The sequence below is a fragment of the Nycticebus coucang genome, chromosome 10 (genome assembly GCF_027406575.1).
Source record: "Nycticebus coucang isolate mNycCou1 chromosome 10, mNycCou1.pri, whole genome shotgun sequence".
NCBI classification, from domain to species: domain Eukaryota; kingdom Metazoa; phylum Chordata; class Mammalia; order Primates; family Lorisidae; genus Nycticebus; species Nycticebus coucang.
The window spans coordinates 107,054,253-107,077,790 of record NC_069789.1 but is presented as its reverse complement, the minus strand read 5'-3'; the positions used below and the strand labels follow the sequence as shown (position 1 = coordinate 107,077,790).

General features: G+C 45.0%; 3 protein-coding genes across 13 annotated transcripts in view; all 3 read left to right on the top strand.

Moving 5' to 3' along the window:
* Nucleotides 1-5,336: 5,336 nt before the first annotated feature.
* On the top strand, nucleotides 5,337-17,472 carry ZNF586 (zinc finger protein 586). 2 transcript variants are annotated; one of them, XM_053606279.1, is made up of 4 exons: nucleotides 5,345-5,468; nucleotides 10,817-10,911; nucleotides 10,994-11,115; nucleotides 13,536-17,472. In XM_053606279.1, the coding sequence occupies exons 1-4, from the start codon at nucleotides 5,379-5,381 to the stop codon at nucleotides 14,732-14,734; spliced, it is 1,506 nt and encodes a 501-aa protein (XP_053462254.1). In that variant the 5' UTR covers nucleotides 5,345-5,378; the 3' UTR covers nucleotides 14,735-17,472. The 2 variants fall into 2 exon arrangements, with proteins under 2 accessions (XP_053462255.1, XP_053462254.1); XM_053606280.1 differs by lacking the exon at nucleotides 10,817-10,911 and having other exon boundaries at nucleotides 5,337-5,468; nucleotides 10,989-11,115.
* Nucleotides 5,362-22,152, top strand: LOC128596673 (60S ribosomal protein L31-like). 7 transcript variants are annotated; one of them, XM_053606286.1, is made up of 3 exons: nucleotides 5,445-5,468; nucleotides 20,650-20,839; nucleotides 21,525-22,152. In XM_053606286.1, exon 3 carries the CDS (start codon nucleotides 21,526-21,528, stop codon nucleotides 21,901-21,903), a length of 378 nt encoding a protein of 125 aa, XP_053462261.1. In that variant the 5' UTR covers nucleotides 5,445-5,468; nucleotides 20,650-20,839; nucleotide 21,525; the 3' UTR covers nucleotides 21,904-22,152. The 7 variants fall into 7 exon arrangements, with proteins under 7 accessions (XP_053462263.1, XP_053462261.1, XP_053462258.1 ...); XM_053606283.1 differs by having other exon boundaries at nucleotides 20,650-20,996; XM_053606285.1 differs by lacking the exon at nucleotides 20,650-20,839 and adding an exon at nucleotides 10,989-11,115 and having other exon boundaries at nucleotides 5,457-5,468.
* ZNF671 (zinc finger protein 671) overlaps nucleotides 5,385-23,538 on the top strand; it is a 49,788-nt gene continuing 31,634 nt past the window's right edge. For 2 of the 4 annotated variants that reach the window (XM_053606273.1, XM_053606275.1), the window contains exon 1: nucleotides 5,385-5,468. The gene's annotated coding sequence lies outside the window, so the exon portion shown is untranslated. Of the gene's footprint in view, nucleotides 5,469-11,037; nucleotides 11,116-23,538 lie in introns of those variants that run through there. The other 2 variants (XM_053606276.1, XM_053606274.1) reach the window with 2 other exon arrangements.

Here is a 23,538-nt window from a genome sequence, read left to right as displayed (position 1 = left end):
TTGTAAACCTATAATAGACAAAATGAAAGTGCTGGTTCTGATGGTCACGCAAGACCAAGTGCAGATTTGAAATGGTCTGAGCTTTGGCCTCTGCTTTCAGAAAAAGAAAAACCTGTACCTTGAAGGTGGCTCTGGGCTCAAATGGCAAAATGGTGCCCTTCAGGAGCTTGGCTGACAGTCTGGGTGGGGATGGGAGGGCACACATTGTGCTCCTAATCTGGGGCATGCAGCTGCATGAATTTCTGGCAGTTCTCCAACCTGGGAGACTGGGATTTTCCTGTTATGAGGTGTCATTGGGCCCAATAGGGATCTTTGTTAAACTTATCCCCACAAAGGGAAGTTTTTTCCTGACTCTTGGCAGATCCATTGTGGAGAGATGGGGCTGTAGGGCCTGGGTAACTCCACACTGTCCTCTTGGATTTCTGATCACCACAGGTGTATTCCCATTCTTCCATTGTACTCCTTCAACACTCTTAGTCAAACCTTCACTGTTAATTTATTACCTTGATTCTTTCTTGTATGAGAGACAAATGTAGCCATCTCTAGTTAAACATCTTGCTCCTCTTCATCACTGAGGCTCCATCTCTTCCAAACCATCACCAGTGATTGAACATCACAATACCAGTATTACAGAACCTGGGTGCAGGACTGTCTGTCATGGTGGTCCTGTACAGCAGGGAAGCTGACTCTTATCACTCTCACTTTCAACTAGAGGAATAGTCCGGCAGCACTATGCAGAGCAAACCTGCCCTGGAGCCAACCAAAGCACCACACACCCTCCCTTGAGCAAGACGACCCCTCTAGCCTGCAAGCAGTTAACACATTCATTGGCCAGCAAAACAGCTTGTGCCTATATCCTGGGTGATACCCCTGAAGTGCCCCATACCCTGCAGGCAAGCTCCTGACATACCTAATAGCCCCGCACCCACAATCAGAGCCTGAGAACCTTTGCAGAAATGCCCCTAGGCCATCTGAGCAGCTATGTGCCTGTGCCCCAGGACTGACAGCTATGCAGGCTGGCCCTGATAGGTAAGCCCCAGGGTTGTTGAAAAGCTGGGCATTCGGGCGGCGCCTGTGGCTCAGTCAGTAGGGCGCCGGCCCCATATACCGAGGGTGGCGGGTTCAAACCCGGCCCCGGCTGAACTGCAACCAAAAAATAGCTGGGCGCTGTGGGGGGCGCCTGTAGTCCCAGCTACTCGGGAGGCTGAGGCAAAAGAATCGCTTGGGCCCAGGAGTTGGAGGTTGCTGTGAGCTATGTGATGCCATGGCACTCTACCGAGGGCCATAGAGTGAGACTCTGTCTCTACAAAAAAAAAAAAAAAGAAAGAAAAGCTGGGCATTCATTCAAGTCTTGGTTTTAAGAAGCAGCCCGAGCCAGACACAGTGGCTGATGCCTGTAATCCTAGCACTCTGGAAGGCCAAGCAAGTGGATTGCTTGAGCTCAGGAGTCTGAGACCAGCCTAAGTAGAGAGAGACCCTGTCTCTTAAGACTAGACAGGCACTATGGCAGGTGCCTGTAATCCCAGCTACTTGGGAGGCTGAGGCAAGATCATTTGAGCCCAAGAGTTTGAGATTGCTGTGAGCTATGACACCACGGTATTCTACTGAGGGTGGCAATGCGACTCTTGTTTCAAAAAAGAAAGGTCGGGCGTGATGGCTCACGTCTGTACTCCCAGCACGCTAGGAGGCTGAGGCAGGTGGATTCCTTGAGCTTATTAGTTCCAGACCAGCCTGGGCAAGAGCAAGACCAAAACTTTGTCTCTACTAAAAACAGAAAAACTAACCAGGCATTGTGATGGGTGCCTGTAGTCCTAGCTATTCGGGAGTCTGGGGCAAGAGGATTGCTTGAGCCCAAGGCTTTGAGGCTGCTGTGAGCTATGATACCACAGTACCCTACACAGGGTGACAGAGTAAGGCTTTGTCTCAAAAACTAAAAAAGCCTGGTGGGACATCTTTAGGGACACACCCCATGCCAACTGAGCAGCGAGCAGCAATGTGCTCCCATCCTAGACCTGAGAAACAGTCCTGTGGGCTACCTCTAGCAGACATGCCCTAAGGCCAGCCAAGCATCTATGTGCCCATGTTCAGACCTGAAAAGCAGTCTTGTAGTCCACCCCCAGGAGATACATCCCTGGGCCAAGCACAACTTCAGCAGTTGTGTAGCTCTGTGCTGGACCTGAGAAACAGTCTCATGGTTGCCAGCAGCAAACGTGCCCCCAGGTCATCTAACTATCCCTGTGCTTGCATGCCAGGCCTGAGATACAGCCATGTGAGCTGCCTCTGATGGGTATGCTCCCAGGCTAGCTAAGCAACCATGTACTTGCCCTCCCAGTCACGGTAACTTCCCTGTGGGCTTAATCCCAGTGAACTGGACCCCCAAGTTGGCCAACTAACCATGTGCAAGCACAAGCCCTCAATCAGAGAAATAGCCCACTAAGAGCACACCACTAAGCTGCACCACTGTTGCTACAAACTCTCTCAGCCTAGGTCACCAAGAAACTCACAAATGTCTCTAATGGATTACAGCTGAAGAAACCACATGAAGACTACACTACTGTATCTGCCTAGACTCAAAGTCAGTATACCCCAGCTAGGCACAGTGGCTCAAGCCTGTAATCCCAGCACTCTTGGAGGCCAAGACAGAGAATTGCTTGAGCTCATGAGTTCAAGACCATCCTGATGAAGAGTAAGACCCTGTCTCTACTAAAAAAAATAGAAAAATCAGTCAGGTGTGGTAGGCACCTGTAGTCCCAGCTACTCAGGAGGCTGAGGCAAGAGGAGCCTTGGAACCCAGGAGTTTGAGGTTGCAGTTAGCTATGACGTCACAGCACTCTAGCCTGGGCTGCAGAGTGAGACTCTGTCTCAAAAAAAAAAGGAGGGAGGGAAGAAGGAAAGAGAGACATACACATATACACAAAGTGGGCAGGACCAGCCTGAGCAAGAGTGAGACCCTGTCTCTACTAGAAATAGAAAAATTAGCTGGGCATTGTTTTGGGCACAGCTACTTGGGAGGCTGAAGCCAGAGGCTTTCTTCAGCCAAGGAGTTTGAGGTTGCTGTGAGCTGTGATGATGCCTCAGCACTTTAGCCTGGACAGCACAGTGAGACTCTGTCTCAAAAAAAAAAAAAAAATCACAAGGATTACATGATTTTGGGGGGAAATATTTACCTTGGCTACAAAGAACAGTAACAAGGGTGACGCCAGTCTGAGGTTGAATTGGGAGATGCTGGGCAGACGTTCTGGCTTAAGTTTTTTTTTTTTCCTTTTTCATCTGGACACGTGTGTGAGCTGAGTCCCAGGAAATATCCCACTGCTCAGGGATTTTTTTTTTTTTTTTTTTTTTGTAGAGACAGAGTCTCACTTTATGGCCCTTAGTAGAGTGCCGTGGCCTCACACAGCTCACAGCAACCTCCAACTCCTGGGCTTAAGCGATTCTCTTGCCTCAGCCTCCCGAGCAGCTGGGACTACAGGCACCCGCCACAACGCCCGGCTATTTTTTGGTTGCAGTTTGGCCGGGGCCGGGTTTGAACCCGCCACCCTCAGTATATGGGGCCGGTGCCTTACCGACTGAGCCACAGGCACCGCCCAGGATTTTTTTTTTTTTAACAGGGTCTTATTCTGTCTTTGTCATGTGCTGTCATTCAGGCTGGAATGCAGTGACATCATCATAGCTGGCTGCAACACCTTGACCTCCTCCTGGGCTCATGCAGTCTTCCTGCCTTAGCCTTTCCAGTGCACCACCATTACTGGATAATTTTTACATTTTTTTGTAGAGTTGAACTCTCACTGTTCTCCAGGCTGATCTCAAACTCCTGACCTCAAGCAATTCTCTCACTTTGGCTTCCCAAAGTACTGGGATTAATAGGCATGAGTTATTGCCCCCAGCCTCTCAGGACTTTCTCAGTTGTAAATCTTGTGTAGTGGATGTCATTGTCAGAGGAAATAATATGAATCCTATAGCTTTTTTTTTTTTTTCTGAGATAGTCTTACTAGGTCGCCCTAAGTAGAGTTCCATAGCATCACAGCTCACAGCAATCTCAAACTATTGGGCTTAAATGATTCTCTTGCCTCAGCCTCCCAAGTAACTGGAATAACAGGCACCCACCACAACACCTGGCTATTTTTGTTGTTGTTGTTGTTGTATTTGTCGTTGTTTAGCAGGCCCAGGTTGGGTTCGAACCCACCAGCCTTGGTGTATGTGGCTGGCACCCTAACCACTGACCTATCGGTGCTGAGCCTCCTATAGCTTTTCTGATCTGTTCACCTCAAAGCCATTCCTGCATTGGCAAGAGGAAGGAGGGGGAGGGAGGTCTCTTAGTCCAGTGATGTGGCCTATGTGAGTAGCTAGCATTACAATTTTATCAGATGGAAACAGCCTTCCTGGCTCATTCATATTTGCTATCACAGAAGCTTACTGGCCCACTTAGGGCACAAGGAGAGTTGACAGAGTCAATATAGAGTTGCCAAGACTATTTGTCAAAAGTAATAGAGAATCCAGATTCTTCTTTTGAATCACATTTTTAATGCTGGTAGTAAGGTAAAAACGACATTCAGTAAACTGCATGTAAACTGTACCATGTGGTAAGTTTGGACCATCACTTTATATTTACCTAGGGTTTTTTTTTGTTTTTTTTTTTTTTTGAGACTGCTGGGTGTTGCTCTGTTGCCCAGACTGTTGTGCTGTGGCATCATCATAGCTCACTGCAACCTCCAACTCTTGGGCTCAAGCAATCCTCCTGCCTCACCCTCCTGAATACCTGGAACTACAGGCACAGGCCACCACATCAGCTACTTTTTTCCTGGCTTTTTTGTAGACAGGGTCTTGCTATGTTGTCCAGGCTGGTCTTTAACCTCTAGCCTCAAGCTAGCCTCCCAAACTGCTGAGAATACAGGTGTGAGTCACTGAGCCTGGCCTCCAATGATATTTTAGAATCTAGGTAGAACATGAGTATCACAAGACCCAGAACTAATACGTTTCCAAACACCTGGACGATCAGTTGCACACGCTACCCCTCAGATCGTCATTAAGGCCCCTTCCAAGAAGGGAAGGTCCTCCTCTGCACTTGGACCAGAAGCTGCCATTTCCCAGCGCCCCTCGCGGTGGCGCTCAGTCCTTTCTCTTGGAAGACTGATGCGGGCGACCGCTCCCTGGTCCTGTGCATTTGCGGGAACTACATTACCCAGTGAAGCCTCAGAGAGGAGGCGCCTTTGCCAGAGGCACGTAGCGTCCGGTCTGGATTTCCGGCGTCCTGCTTGAGGCGGCCATTTTGGCTTGTTTTATGTACATGTTGCTTCCCTGGGTCTGAACCAATGTGACAAGATTGAAAAAGAGCGAGAAGAGTGATTGTGCTTGCTGCACAGAGGCGGATCTGCGGCTCGATGACGCAACACGTCCGGGATAGGGACCGCCGTGCCCCGCCCCGCGCGCAAAGTCCTGTGGCGGCGGCCGCGTTGAGGGACCCGGCTCAGGTAAGTGCCTCATCCTCTGGGCTTCACTTGCTCGCACCCTACTCAGATCAGAAGGCCCCAGTGAGGAGCGCTTCATCGCCCGCAGCCCAGGGCTCTGTGCCGGACAGTGAGGCGCTCATGGTGGGGTCCCTGTTTCTCATTAAGTGGGATGTGGGCGGGAGTGTAACAGGCAGAGGGTCAGCACGTGCAAAGGCTCCGCGGGGCGACTGAGCTAGGAGGATTTGTAACTCGGGGACATCTTGTGTCTACTGGGAACAAAGATTGTTAGGTAAGAGTTACTCCTTCAGTATAATGCTAAAGATTGTACTTTGACTTTGAGGACTCCAGAGGCCATGGAGAGTTTTGAACAAAAAAGGAACTCGCTGTATGTGGGGTTTTTAAAGAATTTCCCAATGGATGTTCAAAGGAAGAACAGAGTAGAAGGAGATAATAAGGACATTAAGGCATTGAGAGGTTAAATATTTGTTAAAGGTCACGTAGTTAGTGAGAGAGCATTGAGCCACAAGAGTACTTCAGGGACAGAGATAGGTTACAGAGTCTGGGTCCATCAGACCCCACCATGGACACATTCCTGAAGGGCCTGCCTTTTTGCACATCTTCTCATGGCTGTGGAAGCACTTAAGGAACTCACAAAGTAGAGAGGTGTTCTAGTTCCTCAGCGGCATATATTGTGTAGCTTGTGGTGTCCTGGGGCTCTTGTATGCCTTTTCTGCAGTCCTTTCATCTGGGAATCTTGGAGAAAACCCAGATTTAGGGTTTTAAGTCAATGATACAGGTAATGGGGAAGTGTTTTTCATTTCTGTCAGCTGATGTAAACTTGTGTGGAAGGTTAATACAGGAGCTGATGCCGGGATTATGCAAATACTTAGAGGTGGAATTGACTAGAGGGGGAAGGTGATGTTACCTGGGTCTTAACATGCTTTTTTTTTTTTTTTTAAGACAGTCTTGCTTTGTCACCCTTGGTAGAGTGCAGTGGTGTCATAGCTCACAACAACCTTAAACTCCTGGCTTCAAGCAATTTTTCGCCTCATCCTCCCAAGTAGCTGGGACTACTGACCCTGGCCACAGCATGTGGCTATTTTTAGAGATGGGGTCTAACTCTTGCTCAGGCTGGTCTGGAACTCCTGAGCTCGGGCAGTCTGCCCACCTCAGCCTCCCAGAGTGCTGGGATTACAGGCATGAGCTACTTTGCCCAGGTATAATGGGCTCTTTCTGGTTGCACGGTGGAGAATGTGGGTTTGAGGGAGGTGGGGTCTGAGTGAGGACCTGAGTGAGGCTCCTGCCATAGTTCACATGAGGGTTAATGGACCAAAGTTGTTGCTTAAGAGATGTGGCTGGATTCTGGATTCATATTTTTTAGAAGGGCAACTAGATTTTCTAATGTGACCCATGAGGGCTTAAAAGAGGATTTAGGGGCCATATGTGGTGGCTCATATTTGTAATTCTAGCACTCAGGGAGACCAAGGTGGGAGGATCCCTTGAGCTCAAGAGTTTAAGACCAGCCTGAGCAATAGCAAGACCCCATCTCTACTAAACTCAAAAATTAGCTGGGTGTTTTCAAGCAGTGCCTGTAGTCCCAGCTACTCAGGAGTTTGAGACAGGAGGAATGCTTGAGCCCAAGAGTTTGAGGTTGCTGTGAGCTAGGCTAATGCCATGGCACTCTAGACTCTGGCTCAAAAAAAAAAAAGGCAAGAGGATTCAGGAATGATTTCCACCCCACCACCCCAGGTTTTTGTCTTAGCAGCTGTGGTAGTAGAAGCTGCATCAACTGTGATGAATAAGTGTTTTCTTTTTTTGTTTGTTTGTTTGTTTTTATAGAGTCTCACTATGTGGCCCTCTGTAGCTCACAGCAACCTCAAACTCTTGGGCTTAAGTGATTATCTTCTCTCAGCCTCCCGAGAAGCTGGGACTACAGGTGCCCACCACAATGCCTGGCTATTTTTTTGTTGCAGTTGTCATTGTTTAGCTGGCCCAGGCTGGTTGAAACCTGCCAGCCTCGATGTATGTGGCTGGCACCCTACCCACTGAGCTATGGGCACCACCAGGAACAGGTTGCTTTTAGGTATAATATTCCCTGAAGATATCAGGTTTGTTTTGGTCATTCTAAGTGGAAAACCCCCCCAGACTGTTTTTCCTCTGCTTTCCTCCAACAACAGTCAACACAGAATACTTCTGTGACCAGATGTGTGTGGGTGGTGGGGTGGAAATCATTCACACACCAAGGAGTTCTCTAGAGGACACCAGATAGGTTTCCTTCAATTCAATTTCAACATTATCCACAGACTCAAATCCTATAGGGAGAGAGCTCTATCCCACAAAACCGCCCCACCCCCCACTTCTGATGCCAGTGACAAATCCCAAGATGTTTTTGGCTGTGCTTCTGACTGACCTGCTATAAATCTGTTTCCCATAACCCCTTGAGTTTCATTAATTTGCTAGAGCGGTCACAGAACTTAGGAAGACATGTTTACTGGTTTATTATAAAGGATAAAGATGAAGAGTTGCATAAGGCAAGGCATGGGGGAAAAGGCATGGAGATTCCATACCCTCCTGGTTGTACCACCTTTTTTTTTTTTTTTTTTGTGGTTTTGGCCCGGGCTGGGCTTGAACCTACCACCTCCAGTATATGGGGCTGGCACCCTGCTTCTAGAGCCACAGGTGCCACCTGTACCACCTTTTTGGAACTTCCCTGAAGCCTTTCCTTTTGGGATTTTGTGGAAGCTTTATTACATAGGCATGATTGATTAAATCATTGACCATTGCTGATCAACTTAACCTTCAGTACCACTCCTGTTTCTGAAAACTAGGGTGTTGGGACGAACTTCCCAGCCCTCTAATCCTGTCTTAGTCTTTTCCATGACCAACCCTCATCCTGAAGTTACCCTACGGGCTGCCAGCCTTCAGTGAAGTCATTAGGATACACAAAGACATCATTTTTGAGATTCCAGAGATTTTAGGAGTTGTATGCCACAAAGGGGGGGGTGAAGACTAAATATTTCTTAATATCACAGCCATGTCAAGAGTCTCGGTGTTTCAGAAACTACTAAGTAGAGGTATCAAACAGGCAGTTGGACACAAGTGTTGCTATCTGGGGATGGACTGATATTGAAGACATCCAGTATATGTTAGATACTATGTAGACCGAGGTTAGTGAGCCATGGCTCACATTTAGGAAGGGCAATCATTAGATTATGGTGGTAAAGCTCTCAGAGGAATAACAAGGAGAAGGTTGGGTCTCCCACTTGGGTACTTGGATGATGGTGTTGACCCCCTAGAAACAAGGGTGAGGGAGGTAAGTGGCCATATAAGGAAGATGTATCAGACAACATAGTTTGGTAGGGGACATGGGCTTTTAAGGAGAGAATGGACAAGATGGATGTAGAACCACAGAAAGAATTGAATGAAGATGACACTCAGGTGAGAACTTCACCATTTTGTAGATTTATCAGCATTTTGACACAACTTTGGTGGCATCTGAGGTGTTTATTCACCTCAGAGGGAAAAGAGTTATCTGTGGTCGGGTGCAGTGGCTCATGCCTATAATCCTAGCACTCTGGGAGGCCGAGGTGGGTGGATTGTCCTGAGCTCACGAGTTTGAGACCAGCCTGAGCAAGAGTGAGACCCCATCTCTAAAAATAGCCAGGTGTTGTGGAGAGCACCTGTAGTCCCAGCTACTTGGGAGGCAGAGGCAAGAGAATTGCTTATCCCCAAGAGTTTGAGGTTGCTGTGAGCTGTGATGCCATGGTATTCTACTGAGGGTGATGAAGTAAGCCTCTGTCTCAAAAAAAAAAAAAAGAAAGAAAGAAAGGATTATCTGTGACAATTGATAGGCCTGGGTGGGTGACCAGTAGGTCTGGGCTTTGGAATTATGTGGACAGAAGGTCATAATTTCTGAGGGAATAGCAAATGCAGTACAGAAATGGGATAGGGCTGTGCATATCTCAAACCATATGTGGTTCTGTGTGGCTACGGATTCATATACTAAGGTCTTCATATGAATCATTTGGGGCTACCACTGCTACTGGGAACCACAGGAACTCTGTGGCAATTTTAGATTGTTTGCATTTACCATGCATACTGTAGGTGTTGTCGGCCATGTTGTGGTGTAAGGCCAAAAGTGAAGGCCCAATCTGATGTGCCATGCTGACATCTGGTGATGTTGGTATGACCTGAAATGGCCTGATTGCAAATCCCTTAACCAGTCTGCTCTCTTGGTTAATATATCCTAACCTAACACACCTTTTTATCAAAGGGACCAGGCAGAGCTCCTGATTATTATTCCTTCGTAATGAGGTTTGATTTCATTCCTACCAACAGAGTTATTCAGACAAGCCAGTTGCATGCTTCTAAGGGAATCAGGCCATCACACCCTCTTCATCCTACAGAGATTGAGTCCAACATTTCCTGGTTGCTTACTTTTATCCATAGTGCAATCCCCATGTACTCCTCTGTGGTGAATGGTATCTTCTCAGGCTATGAGTGTATAGTAGAACCTCCATAGTTGACCACCTACATTGAAAACCTCAAGTTGGGGTGGCGCCTGTGGCTCAGTCGGTGGGGCGCCAGCCCCATGTGCCGAGGGTGACGGGTTCAGGCCCGGCCCCGGCCAAACTGCAACCAAAAGATGGCCGGGCATTGTGGCGGGCGCCTGTGGTCCCAGCTGCTCGGGAGGCTGAGGCAGGAGAATCGCTTGAGCCCAGGAGTTGGAGGTTGCTGTGAGCTGTGTGAGGCCACGGCACTCTACCAAGGGCCATGAAGTGACACTCTGTCTCTACAAAAAAGAAAAGAAAACCTCAAGTTGACCTTATTTTCATAGACCAGACACGCATCACATGTATGTTATTAGTACAGTGGGCCTAGTTCCTTATGTTGACCACCTTTATATGTTGACCAGTTTGTTACAGTCTGTGAGTGGTCAGCTTACACAGGTTCTACTGTATTTGGTTAATGAACGATTGATATGTGTCCAATGTCAGGAGTTGTCATTTTTTTGTTTCTTTATTTTTTATTTTTGTTTTAGGAATTGTCATTTTGTTATCACTAGGGTGAGAATCCTACCCTTACCATTAGAAGGGAAAGTAGGGAATTAAAATACTTGTGGGGATGTGAGAGGGAGGCCAGTAGTGGAAATCAGTCAGGTGGGAATGGCCATGGCATGTATCTGTGGTGTCCAAGGATGGGTGGGACATGTATGTAGAGAGGGAGTATGTCTGATGGTTCTAGGGCACTGTATTGGCATTACATGACCTTACCTATAGCAGGGGAGTTGCTGGTAAAGAGGTGAATCCCTTTTATGTCAGGGCCACAGCTTAGATACTTATTTGTTTACCTGCTCTTGTTGCTAATAGTTGTTCACCATGATCATTGGGCCCATGAGGACACAGTGGCACAGTGAGAAAGTTTTTCCTTTGAGTTGGAGACCCTGGGAGGAGGATGGGCAAAGGTAGGTGTGTGGGGAAAATGGATTGTGGATCTTCAGCATAGGGGCTATTTGTGGTTTCATCTGTCCTCATCATACAGAGCAGTGTGACCTTTGAAGACGTGGCTGTGAATTTTTCCTGGGAGGAATGGAGTCTTCTTAATGAGGGTCAGAGATGCCTATATCGTGACGTGATGCTGGAGAACTTGACACTTATAACCTCCCTGGGTAAGGCCCTCACACACATCCTTGTGCGTGAGATTGTCTCTGCTATCCCTTCTTTCTCCATTGTCAAGACTGTCTTTTCAAATAGCTGGGTGTTGTGGCGGGCGCCTGTAGTCCCAGCTACTCGGGAGGCTGAGGCAAGAGAATCAGTTAAGCCCAGGAGTTGGAGGTTGCTGTGAGCTGTGTGAGGCCATGGCACTCTACCAGAGGGCCATAAAAAGTGAGACTCTGTCTCTACAAAAAAAAAAAAAAAAGACTGTCTTTTCTCACCTCAGGAGCATGGACACAGGTCAGTAGGACTGGGGTGTGGGTAGTACCATCTTGTCTCCTAGAGCAGTCTCAACAACTGCTTTCCTTCATATTCCCTGGGAAGGATTCAGGATCAGGAGTCTTGTAATTACCCTAATGTATCCCATGTTGGTTCCTCTTTGGCTGTATGGGTGACTGCAGATCTGATAACTCCTATGTTCCGGTTTCCTTCCTTTATCTCACATTTGTTCATGCCTGCCTGCTAGGAATTGCTATCACCAACACAGTCATTACTTACATGGACCATGGCCTATTCTTACAATACCTTACTTCAAAATTCTTGTATTTTGCCAGGTGCGGTGGCATGCACCTGTAGTCCCAGCTACTCAGAGGCTGAAGTGGAAGGATCACTTGAGCCCAGCTTGGGCAACATAGTGAAATCTCTTCTCTTAAAATAAATAAATACATAAGCCAGACATGGTGGCTCATGTCTGTAATTTTAGCACTTTGGGAAACTAGGGCCAGCCTGAGTAAGAGGCTATTTCAACCCTATTGCTACAAAAAATAGAAAAATATTGTATAGTGAAGCATGTACCTAGAGTAGCAGCTACTCGGGAGGCTGAGGCAGGAGGATTGCTTGAGCCCAGGAGTTTGAGGTTACTCTGGGCTATAATGATGCCACTGCATTCTAGCCAGGGTGACACAAGGAAACCCACCCTTCAAAAAACAAAAGAGGTGTCGCATGTAGCTCAATGGGTAGAGCGCCGGCCACATACACCCAGGCTGGTGGGTTCGAACCCGGCCTGGGCCAGCTAAACAGCAATGACAGCTGCAACAAAAAAATAGCCAGACCTTGTGGTGGGCACCTGTAGTCCCAGCTACTTGGGAGGCTGAAGCAAGAGAATTGCTTAAGCCCAAGAGTTTGAGGTTGCTATAAGTGTGATACCATGGCACTCTACTGAGGGTGACATAGTGAAACTCTTGTCTCAGAAAAAAAAAGAAAGAAAGAAAGGAGAAGAGGAAAGGAAAGAAAGAAATTCTTGGCTCGGCACCTGTTGCTCAAGCAGCTAAGGCACCAGCCACATACACCTGAACTGGTGTGTTGGAATCCAGCCTGGGCCCACCAAACAACAATGATGGCTGCAACCAAAAAATAGCCGGGCGTTGTGGCAGGTACCTGTAGTCCAGCTACTTGGGAGGCGGAGGCAGGAGAATCGCTTAAGCCCAGAAGTTGGAGGTTGCTGTGAGCTGTGATGTGATGGCACTCTACCCAGGGCGACAGCTTGAGGCTCTGTCTCAAAAAATAAAAAAGAAAAAGAAATTCTTGCAGTATTTAGTTTCCTTTCCTGTGGGCTATCAAGAAGTGCTAGATTTGTCTAGGCCAGTGTTGGCTGTTCATCTGTCTTGTGTTTCCCTTATATTTGTGTCATCTAGGTCCCATATATATGTCTATGGTGGTGATAAGATGGAAAGCTTTGATTGTCTCAAAGATGAAAATGAATTCAGCCTCAGCAAGATGCGCTTAGAGGCATCCTGGTTCTGAGGAGTGGCATCTCAGAGGCATGATGTCAAGGCTGTGTTCAATTCATGTCACGATCTTCTGTTTAACGAGTAGCCACACATTTTTTTTTCTGTCTTTTCTTGCCCATTCTTGAGAGTTTGCCAATTTATTGATCCTATAACCTGTCACTTGTATTATATCCAGCCAAGACTGATCCTCGTATCTCTGAACTCCACACCTCACCTGTTTTTCTCACTGCTCATTCTGTAGTAGTCTTCAATATTGGTACATACATTTTCTTGTATGAAGTATGTATCCATTCTTAAACAGTATCTGACAAAAGACTGCTGTGTTGTAATTGTATTTTCTTGGATGTGGCCATACCCTTCTAAATAGTACTTATGTGTCATCAGCCGGTAAAGTCCTGCAAATTGTTTACAAAGGAAGGAAGTACAAACCTTGCCTTTTCTCTCTGTTGCATAGTATGGTCATACCTTTTGCATTATGAGGCCTTCTGCATTCTGTGATAGCTGTGAGCAGCCCCACCCTCAACCTGAACCAACTTCCCTATCCCTGCAAATAATTCTATAGACTAGGTTTTTGTTTGTTAGACACATTTGTGCATGGGCTGCACATTCTAACATATACTTCACCAGCATTTCCTTGCTTTTAGGTTGTTGGCATGGAGGGGAAGATGAGGCAGCACCTTCTAAGCAGAGCAGTTGTATACACGTATACAAAGACGAAAGAATTCACACTGGAGAAAGATGTTATGAGTGTAGTAAATGTGGGAAATTCTTTGCTCAAACCTCTAGTCTCAGTAAACACAGGAGTGTTCACACTGGAAAAAGGCCTTACGAATGCGGTGAATGTGGGAAATTATTTCGCCAAAATGCTGCACTCCGTGTTCATCAGAGATTTCATACTGGACAAAAGCCTTATGAGTGCAGTGAATGTGGAAAATCATTCCATCGAAGTTATTCACTCTTGCAACATCGGAGAATTCACACTAGAGAAAGGCCTTATAAGTGTAGTGAATGTGGGAAATCCTTTAGCCTAAGATCCAACCTCATTCACCATCAGCGAGTTCACACTGGAGAAAAACCATATGAGTGTGGGCAGTGTGGGAAATTTTTTAGCAAAAGATCTATCCTCATTACACATCAGAGAGTTCACACTGGAAAAAGGCCCTATGAGTGTAGCGAATGCGGGAAATCTTTTGCTTATTCTTCTAGTCTCATTAAACACAGGAGGGTGCATACTGGAGAAAGGCCTTATGAGTGCAGTGAATGTGGGAAATTATTTCGCCAAAACTCTGCACTCCGAGTTCATCAGAGATGTCATACTGGACAAAAGCCTTATGAGTGCAATGAATGTGGAAGATCATTTCACCGAAGCTCTTCACTTTTGCAACATCGGACAGTTCACACTAGAGAAAGGCCTTATGAGTGTAGTGAATGTGGGAAATCCTTTGCTCAAACTTCTAGTCTCGTTAAACACAGAAGAGTTCACACTGGAGAAAGGCCTTATGAGTGCAATGAATGTGGCAAAACCTTTGCTGAAAACTCCAGTCTCATTAATCACAGGAAAGTTCACACTGGAGCAAAGCCTTATGAATGCAGTGAATGTGGCAAGTTCTTTGCTTATATCTCTAGTCTCATTAAACATAGGAGAGTTCACACTGGAGAAAAACCTTATGAGTGCAGTGAATGTGGGAAATCCTTTGCTGAAAACTCCAGTCTCATTAAGCACATGAGAGTTCACACTGGAGAAAGACCTTATGAATGCAGTGAGTGTGGAAAATCATTTCGCCACAGCTCTTCACTACTTCGACATCAGAGAGTTCACACTGGAGAAAAGCCTTATAAATGAAGTAAATTTGGGAAATTCTTCACCCAGAACTCTAGCTTTATTATACACTGAGGAAGTACCTTTCAAGGGCAGTGAATAGGAGGAAAGCCTTCAGCCTTTTTTCATTGGGTATCAGAACATTCAAGTGAGAGATACAGTATACAAGGCATGGTATTTCTTGTTCAGTATAATCCTGGAGGAGGTGTCTTATGAGGGAGCTATCTGCTGAAATTGAATGTCATACATTGAACATCTGCATGAATTCCAGGTAGGTGGGATCTGCATTGCATTTTTCACCCTGCCAGGTCCCTTGTCAGAGTTGTGTGAGTGCCAGTTCTCCGGCAAAATCCATTTTGCTTCTACCACTTAGCAGGTTGGCAGGTGCCACAGTGCATATTTCAACCACTTCATCAGATTCCAGACAGAACTTCAGTCTTCCATTCACTTCAACAGAAAAATCTGTGAATAGCCTCAGCACTCATTCCTTTCTTTCTGAGGAGTTAGGCCATGGACCTGACCCAAAAGACTCTTCTGGTTTCTTGAAAAGATGGGACTACTTTTGGGGGGATCTTATGGATCTTGCAGGATGATGATGGTGATGATTACATTATTTGTAGGGGCAGAGTCTTACTATGTTGCTTGGACTAGTCTCAAACTCCTGACCTCAAGCTCACAGGATACTTGCGATGAAATTTTCTCAACTCTCAGTCACAAACTTGAGGCTACCTGCCTTGCATTGCTCTGGTTTGTGATACAATGAAGGCCTGCTGTACTGTTAAGACACCTTCAATCTCTGGAGTTGTCTTCACACATTGTCTTCACTGTGTGGGGTGAATTGAAAACAACTAGATTTGTTACAGTGAAGGTGTGAACAGCTATTGTATTCTTGTGATCACTAAACTTTGTGTGCTTCACAGGTGACAGTAGGATGTCAATATATCATTTGCTCCAGTTTTGGCCTACTTGCACTGCTTCCCAAAATCTCCAAAGAAATACTGCAGGGCTTTTTGATCCTTATTTTAGCCTTGATTTTACAATAATTTGTAGACTCATAGGTCAACTTGAAAAGGGGGGCGATTTTTGTCACAACCTCTGGTGGTTCTGAGAGCAACATGAAATTCTTCTTTTGTTCACAAGAGATATTCTCTGTTTAATTACTGGTGAGGTAGCTTCACAGGTTATAGATGGAATTGTAATTTTTCTAGAAACACTGCATTTATAAGCAATGGGTGAGACTGCCTGAAGGGATTTGAATTTGCCTCTGTTAATAGGGCACCCATAAGTGATGCAGTCGTGGTTCTGAAGGATGAGTACATATAGAAATTCTCAGAACTGGGGTGGTGCCTGTGGCTCAGTCGGTAAGGCGCCAGCCCCATATACCGAGGGTGGCAGGTTCAAACCCAGCCCTGGCCAAATTGAAACCAAAAAATAGTCAGGTGTTGTGGCAGGCGCCTGTAGTCCCAGCTACTCAGGAGGCTGAGGCAAGAGAATTGCTTAAGCCTAGGAGTTGGAGGTTGCTGTGAGCTGTGTGAGGCCACGGCACTCCACCGAGGGCCATAAAGAGAGACTCTGTCTCTACAAAAAAAAAGAAAGAAATTCTCAGAACTGTATCAAATCATCAGGCATGGAGAAATATCTTTTAGAAGTGTTAAAATAAATGTTCCTACTGTATATTTAAAAAAAAAGAAAAAGAAAAATTCTCAGAACTGCCTGAATTTTTCATATTGTGTATCTGGGTCAGTGTCAGAGAAAATAATCCAAAGATTTTGTCAATTCTTGTACAAAGGCTATCTCCATAGGATTTTGGGGCTGTTGACTTCAAGGCCATTCCTGCATTGGCAAGAACGAGAGGAGAAAGGAGCTCTCTTAGACCAGCATGTGGCCTTCGTGGGCAGCCAGCATTCTTTTTTGAATCGTCTGGAATTGGTCTTCATTGCTAATCATATTTTTGTTACCACCGAGGCTAGCTGTGTCACTTAGGTCATGAGGGAGAGAAGGAATAAAGCAATATTGAGTTAATAATTTTGCAAAAGTCATAGCAAGTATTACATATAGGTTTTTATTTTGAAACACATTTTTAAAGCTTTGATATAAGATACAAAGGACTTTCAACCAATTGCCTGTATTTAAACAGAACAATGTGGTAAGTTTTGACATTTATATAGACCCATGAAACTGATCACAATCATGATAATGAATTTATTCATCACTTCATGTTTACCTGGAACATTTTAATAATGTCTCCCTCTGCCTTCCAGACAACCATTGGTATATTTTGCTTCGTGGTAGATTATTTTACATTTTTTAGACTTCCATATCATTGATACAATAAAGTGTTTAGTCTTTTTAGCTCTGGATACTCTCCTGTAGCATATTTATTTTGAGATTTATCACTGATAATATGAGTAGTTCATTCTTTACATTGTGAGAAGTATACTTGTTTTGAAATACAATAACTTGTTTGTATCTTCATTTATCCTCGTTTATGCATTCTTAAGTTGTTTCTCGTTTTTGGCTATTATAAACGAAACTATAGACATTTAAATATAATTCTTCATATAGATATGTTTCATTTCTTTTGTGTTAATATCTTGGGGTTCAATGATTGAGTCATAGGATAGGTGAATGTATAGCTTTTTAAATAACAATAAAATATCCCTAAAATTAATACAGTGATTCCCTTTTGTATTACTGTCACCTGTCTCCAAGAGTTCCACTTCTATTTTTACCTATGAAGAATAAAGATAGTCTTAAATTTTTATGCCTTTTAATAATTTGGTGTGCCTTCTCTGGTAAAATGTCTTTTAATCTTTTGCTTTAAAAAAAATGAATTTTATCTCTTTTCCCTTTGGTTAAGAAAAAGGAAATAGTGGGGCGGCGCCTGTGGCTCAGTCAGTAAGGCGCGGGCCGCATATACTGAGGGTGGCGGGTTCAAACCCGGCCCTGGCTGAACTGCAACAAAAAAATAGCCAGGCATTGTGGCGGGTGCCTGTAGTCCCAGCTACTCGGGAGGCTGAGGCAAGAGAATCACGTAAGCCCAGGAGTTGGAGGTTGCTGTGAGCTGTATGATGCCATGGCACTCTGCCAAGGGCCATAAAGTGAAACTCTGTCTCTACAAAAAAAAAAAAAAAGGAAATAGTGAAACAACAAAGGCTTATGTTGAACCTCATTCATTTTTAAGTGATGTCGCTTCTTTGCTGTATGGAGTACTTGTTTTTAATACCACAGGAGTTATGAGCATTTTGTTAGGAATCAGTGTGCCAAAGCGACCATATGTATAGATCCCAGGGCAGTGAAACAATATGATGCCCTGAAATTATGAGATAGATGTCTTTGTCCACAATTTATATGGCTCATAACTCCTACAGCCCTTGATATAATGTTGGGGCCCTTCAGGCCTCAGAAAACAGTATCACTCTCTCTCTTTGACCTGCTCCTATTTTCTTTTCACTTCATCTTTCTCCTCAAGCCAGGAACTTTTTCTCACTTCCTGTCTTGGAGCTGGCCATAAAGAATTTCTCTGACCTTCCTTGTCTAATTGTAGGTCATAAGGCCCTCATTTCAGAAGGGCTCCTGAGCCATACCTGGGAGAAAGGAATGCTGCACAGAGGCCAAAAAGAATCTGATCAGACAGGCCTTGCTGGGTTTTCCTACTCATGCCCTTTTTGTCCAATCACATTTCTACACAATTGTCCATGCTTCAGTTATGCTTCCCCCAGTGAAGCCTCCATAAGAGACCCAAGAGGACAGGGTATGGAGAACTTACAGACAGCTGAATATATCAAGGTTCCTGGAGAGAGCATAGAAGCTCCGAGCCCTCCTCTCACATGTCACTATGCATCCCTTCATCTGTATCATTTTGTAATATTTATAATTAACACAAACGTGTTCCCTGAGTTCTGTGAACCACTCTGGCAAATTAATCAAACCCAAGGAGGATGTTGGGATTCCCTATCTATAACTGGTGATTTAAAAGCACAGCTTCTGGGACTTCTGTTATCAACAGTTACAACATATAGTCAAAATTCCATTTTCCTACTTTTGTGTATTTATTGTTTTATTTATTTTTGAGGCAAAGTCTCACTATGTCACCCTCAGTAGAGGCTGTGGCGTCACAACTCACAGCAACCTCAAACTCTTGGGCTTAAGGGATTCTCTTGCCTCAGCCTTCCAAGTAGCTGGGACTACAGTTACCTGCCTCAACGCTCAGCTATTCTTGTTATAGTTGTCGTTTAGCAGGCCGGGGCCATGTTGGAACCTGTCAGCCCTGGTGTATGTAGCCTGAGCCCTAACAGGTGCCAAGTCCATTTTGTTATTGTTGTTGTAATTGTCCTTGTTTAGCAGGGCCAGGTGGGGTTCAAATCTGCCAGCCCCAGTGTATGTGGCCAGCGCCCTAACCTGAACTGTGGGCTCTGAGCCTGATATTTTACCTTTTTTTTTTTTTTTTGTAGAGACAGAGTCTCACTCTACCGCCCTTGGGTAGAGTGCCGTGGCGTCACACGGCTCACAGCAACCTCTAACTCTTGGGCTTACGCGATTCTCTTGCCTCAGCCTCCCGAGCAGCTGGGACTACAGGCGCCCGCCACAACACCCGGCTATTTTTTGGATGCAGTTTGGCCGGGGCTGGGCTTGAACCCGCCACCCTCGGCATATGGGGCCGGCGCCCTACTCACTGAGCCACAGGCGCCGCCCTACCTTTTTTTTTTGAAACAGAATCTCACTATGTCACTCTCGGTAGGGTGCTGTGGCATCACAGCTCACAGCAACCTCCAACTCTTGGGCTTAAACGATTCTCTTGCCTCAGCCTCTCAAGTAGCTGGGACTACAGGCGCCCACCACAATGTCCAGCTATTTTTTTGTTGCAGTTGTTTAGTTGGTCTGGGCCAGGTTCGAACCTGCCACTGTTGGTGTATGTGGCTGGCGCCATAACCACTGTGCTGTGGGCGCTGAGCCAAGCCTGATATTTTTAAATAATAAAAATTATGGTATGGTATGGTACATTATTGTATCAGATGAAAAAAATAACAGTTGGACTTGCTGTACAAACTTGACATCATAAACGAGAGCCAGATGTCAGAGCATCTGTATAAGATGTAATCAGTTCAACCCTCCCATGTCATGTATTTATTTCAGATCTTAGTTCTCTTTATTTTAAAGGTTTGCCCTATGTTTTCATTTTATATTTGTCATATATCTGATGATGTGACTAGGTCACTTATGTGTTATAATTTTCCACATTCAATGATAATGTTTCTCTTTGATAAATTTAATGTGTTCTCTCTTTTAGTACACGCATACTTAAGAGCCAGAGGCATCAGTGATATCCAAATCCATTGTCTACAGTGTTCCACACGTAGGGTTGAGACATCTGATTGCATCTTATACAGATGCTCTGACATCTGTCTTTCATGATGTCAAGTTTGTATAGCAAGTCCAACTTATTTTTTTTTCATCTGATATAGTAAAGTACCATACAGTTACTAGCTTGCTTCTTGGGCATTAATTGAGAATGCTTCAGTGAATGAAGGACATAAAATAATGAAACCTGGCTGGGTGCCCATGGCTCAGTGTCTGGAGCACCAACCACATGCACCGGGGCTAGTGGGTTTTAACCCTGCCGAGGCCTGCTAAACAAACAAACAAAAAAAAAATAGCTGGGCATTGTGGTGGGTGCCTGTAATTCCAGCTACTAGGGAGGCTGAGGCAGGAGAATGGCTTGAGCCCAAGAGTTTGATGTTGCTATGAGCTGTGACACCACAGCACTCAACTGAGGGCGACATAGTAAGACTCTGTCTCAAAAAAAAAAAAAAAATCATCAGGTTTTGGATGATGTTAAAAAACATTCTAATAGGGAATGGCTGTGCTCAGAGGAATTTCGTAATGGAAATGGTTTATGCAGGAGGAAAGCATGAAGGTAGTAGCTTCTTTTCCCCTAGGAACAATGTGGGAACCACCTGAGCAGCTGCCAGAACCTGTTGCACTGTAGACTGTGCCTTATGAATACCTCCTAGTTCTTAATTGACCAACAAAGAGTTACTTGGTTTTCTGAATACAGTTCCAAGATTAATGGACAGCTTGCTGTTTAGACAAATTAAAACCAGGAGATGGAAAGACTGATTGAAGAAGGTGAGAATACATCAACCCAAAGGGCTGAATTGCATGCTGGTATTGGAAGAATTGGACATATTATGTTACATGAATATAGCATCCTCAGAGTAATGGTTTGATAGAGAATTGGAATAAGCAGTTGAGACATTTTGTTGTCCTAAACAGAAAGATAAAGGTATGAAAAGCTTACATGCTTTCAAGAATGTGTGCTCACACTCAACATGTAGGGGACTAAGGGAGAGTTTCCACTAGGTTGGTTTCTTCACTTTTGGTGGAGGGGGGTGGTGGCAGGATGCTGATTTGATTATACATAGTCCTTCTCCACATCATCCCTACTTCTTTTTCCTTCCTGATGTGGTGGTCCCAGGACTATGAGGGCAACTGCAGGTGTGGGAGGCAGGGATGATTCCTAAGCAAGAAACTGTGATTTCACCTTTCCGCCTTTATGAAATTTTCTGAGGGCCTGACAGAGTGGGTTGTGCCTTCTCCCCATCTGACGAAGTTGGAGTTGACAGTGGATGCTACTGTATTTCTTAGTGGTCAGGGTAGCCTCGTTCTGTCCTGTTGTAACCTTACCCTACATGACTGAGGGGGAGGCACTTACTAGACTCATTTTGCTGTCAGCAGGCTAGACCAGGACAGTGATCAAAACTCATGTTCCGACAATCCTGCACACTCTTTCTTTACAACTTGGGCCCTGCAGAATGGTTCCTGCAAAGAAGGGTGGCGAGAAGAAGAAGGGCCGGTCTGCCATCAACGAGGTGGTGACTCGAGAATACACTATCAATATTTGCAAGCACATCCATGGAGTGGGCTTCAAGAAGTGTGCCCCTCGGGCACTCAAAGAGATCCGGAAATTTGCCATGAAAGCGATGGGAACTCCAGATGTGTGCATCGATACCAGGCTTAACAAAGCTGTCTGGGCCAAAGGCATAAGGAATGTCCCATACTGTATCGGTGTGCAGTTATCCAGAAGACACAATGAAGATGAAGATTCACCAAACAAGCTCTATACTTTGGTTACCTATGTACCTGTTACTACTTTCAAAAATCTACAGACAGTCAACGTAGATGAGAACTAACTAGTGATTGTCAGACATATCAAGTAAAATTATAAAATCACAAAAAAAAAAAAAACTCATGTTCCTTTCAGGGGTATAAAAGTTTGGGTAAAAATAAATGACAAATGGACAGAAGGAGAAATAATAGCTGAGGGTAGAGGAACAAATAAGTGGGTTATACAGTGAGGGGAAATCATAATACCTTGAGAGAGGCTTAGAGCAAGAAAATAATTATCTCTTACTATCATCATACCATATGCCCAGAAAGGTAAAACCATAGTTTAATAATACAATACTACCCCTCTTTTTTTTTCTTTTTCTTTTTTGGAAAGAGTCTCACTTTGTCACCCTTGGTAGAGTGCCGTGGTGTCATAGCTCACACCAACCTCAAACTCTTGGGCTCAATTAATTGTCTTGCCTCATCCTCCCAAGTAGCTGTGACAATAGGTGCCCACCACAACATCCGGCTATTTTTAGAGACGAGGTCTCACTCTGACTCAGGCAATCCACCTGCCTTGGCCTCTCAGAGTGCTAGGATTACAGGGGTGAGCCACTGCGCCTGGCCCATATCCCTCTTTTTGAGACCCAAAAAGGTCCAATGGCAGCCTGTAAACCTGAGTGGCACTGCTCTAGGCACCTCTCTAGCCATACAATGTGATGATAAACCAGAACAACTGTGAATGACAATGAAACTCCAGTAATATGCTGGTATCTTTTGATTCCTATTTTCAGGCAAATATATTTATAATAAAGGATATTATTTGTGAAAGAATTTTTGAAAATTGCTTTCTACTGTGACTTCAAACCATGTGTTGTGTGGCTTTGAATAGACTAATTACTGTGGAAGTATGAATCTTTTTTTTTTTTTTATCCTCAAGCTGTCACTCTGGATAGAGTGCTGTGGTGTCACAGCTCACAGCAACCTCCAACTCCTGGGCTCAAGCGATTCTCCTGCCTCTGCCTCCCAAGTAGCTGGGACTACAGGCGCCGGCCACAACGCCTGGCTATGTTTTGGTTGCAGCCATCATTGTTGTTTAACGGGCCCGGGCTGAATTCGAACCCGCCAGTTCAGGTGTATGTGGCTGGTGTCTTAGCCACTTGAGCCACAGGCACTGAGTTGTAAGTATAAATCTTTATGATCAAATACTTAGAAAGGTCCTTGGTTGTCATGGGAAAAAATACAGTAGCAGCGTACACAGTGCGCTTTGTTTTTGAATTTGTTTGTTTAAGCTATAATCTTACCCTTAGATTTTTTTTCTTTTTTTTAATGTTTTTTTTTGTTTTTTGGTTACTTGGGCCCAGGCAAGGCTCAAACTCACTATATCTGGTGTGCAGGGCCAGTATGCTAACCACTGAGCTATGGCTGCCAGCTTATACAGTGTGCTTTGCACAAATATGTATCACTCAAGTTTTTGTGGATAGAAAGTTATTAAGCTAAATAGGGAAATAACAGTGGGTCCCTGATAAAATTAAGATTCAGGGCATTGCATTGTGGGTCTGAGTTCATTTGGGGAATGGCCCCACGCTAGATGAGGAGGCCTTGGGAGGCCTATTAGCCCCAACAAACTAAATTATATGTGGTGTGAGTACCATTCAATCTAACCATAGTATGAAGGGCCCCCAACATTTCTGTGTATAAGACATGTATCCTAACTG

Bases quoted from the DNA above. Each gene is read 5' to 3' on its own strand.
- ZNF586 (XM_053606279.1), top strand. From the start codon at position 5,379: ATGACGCAACACGTCCGGGATAGGGACCGCCGTGCCCCGCCCCGCGCG. The intron at 10,912-10,993 runs GTAGGTGTGTGG...CATACAGAGCAG, and splicing joins TGGGAGGAGGATGGGCAAAG to TGTGACCTTTGAAGACGTGG. The intron at 11,116-13,535 runs GTAAGGCCCTCA...CCTTGCTTTTAG, and splicing joins GACACTTATAACCTCCCTGG to GTTGTTGGCATGGAGGGGAA.
- LOC128596673 (XM_053606288.1), top strand. From the start codon at position 21,526: ATGGTTCCTGCAAAGAAGGGTGGCGAGAAGAAGAAGGGCCGGTCTGCC.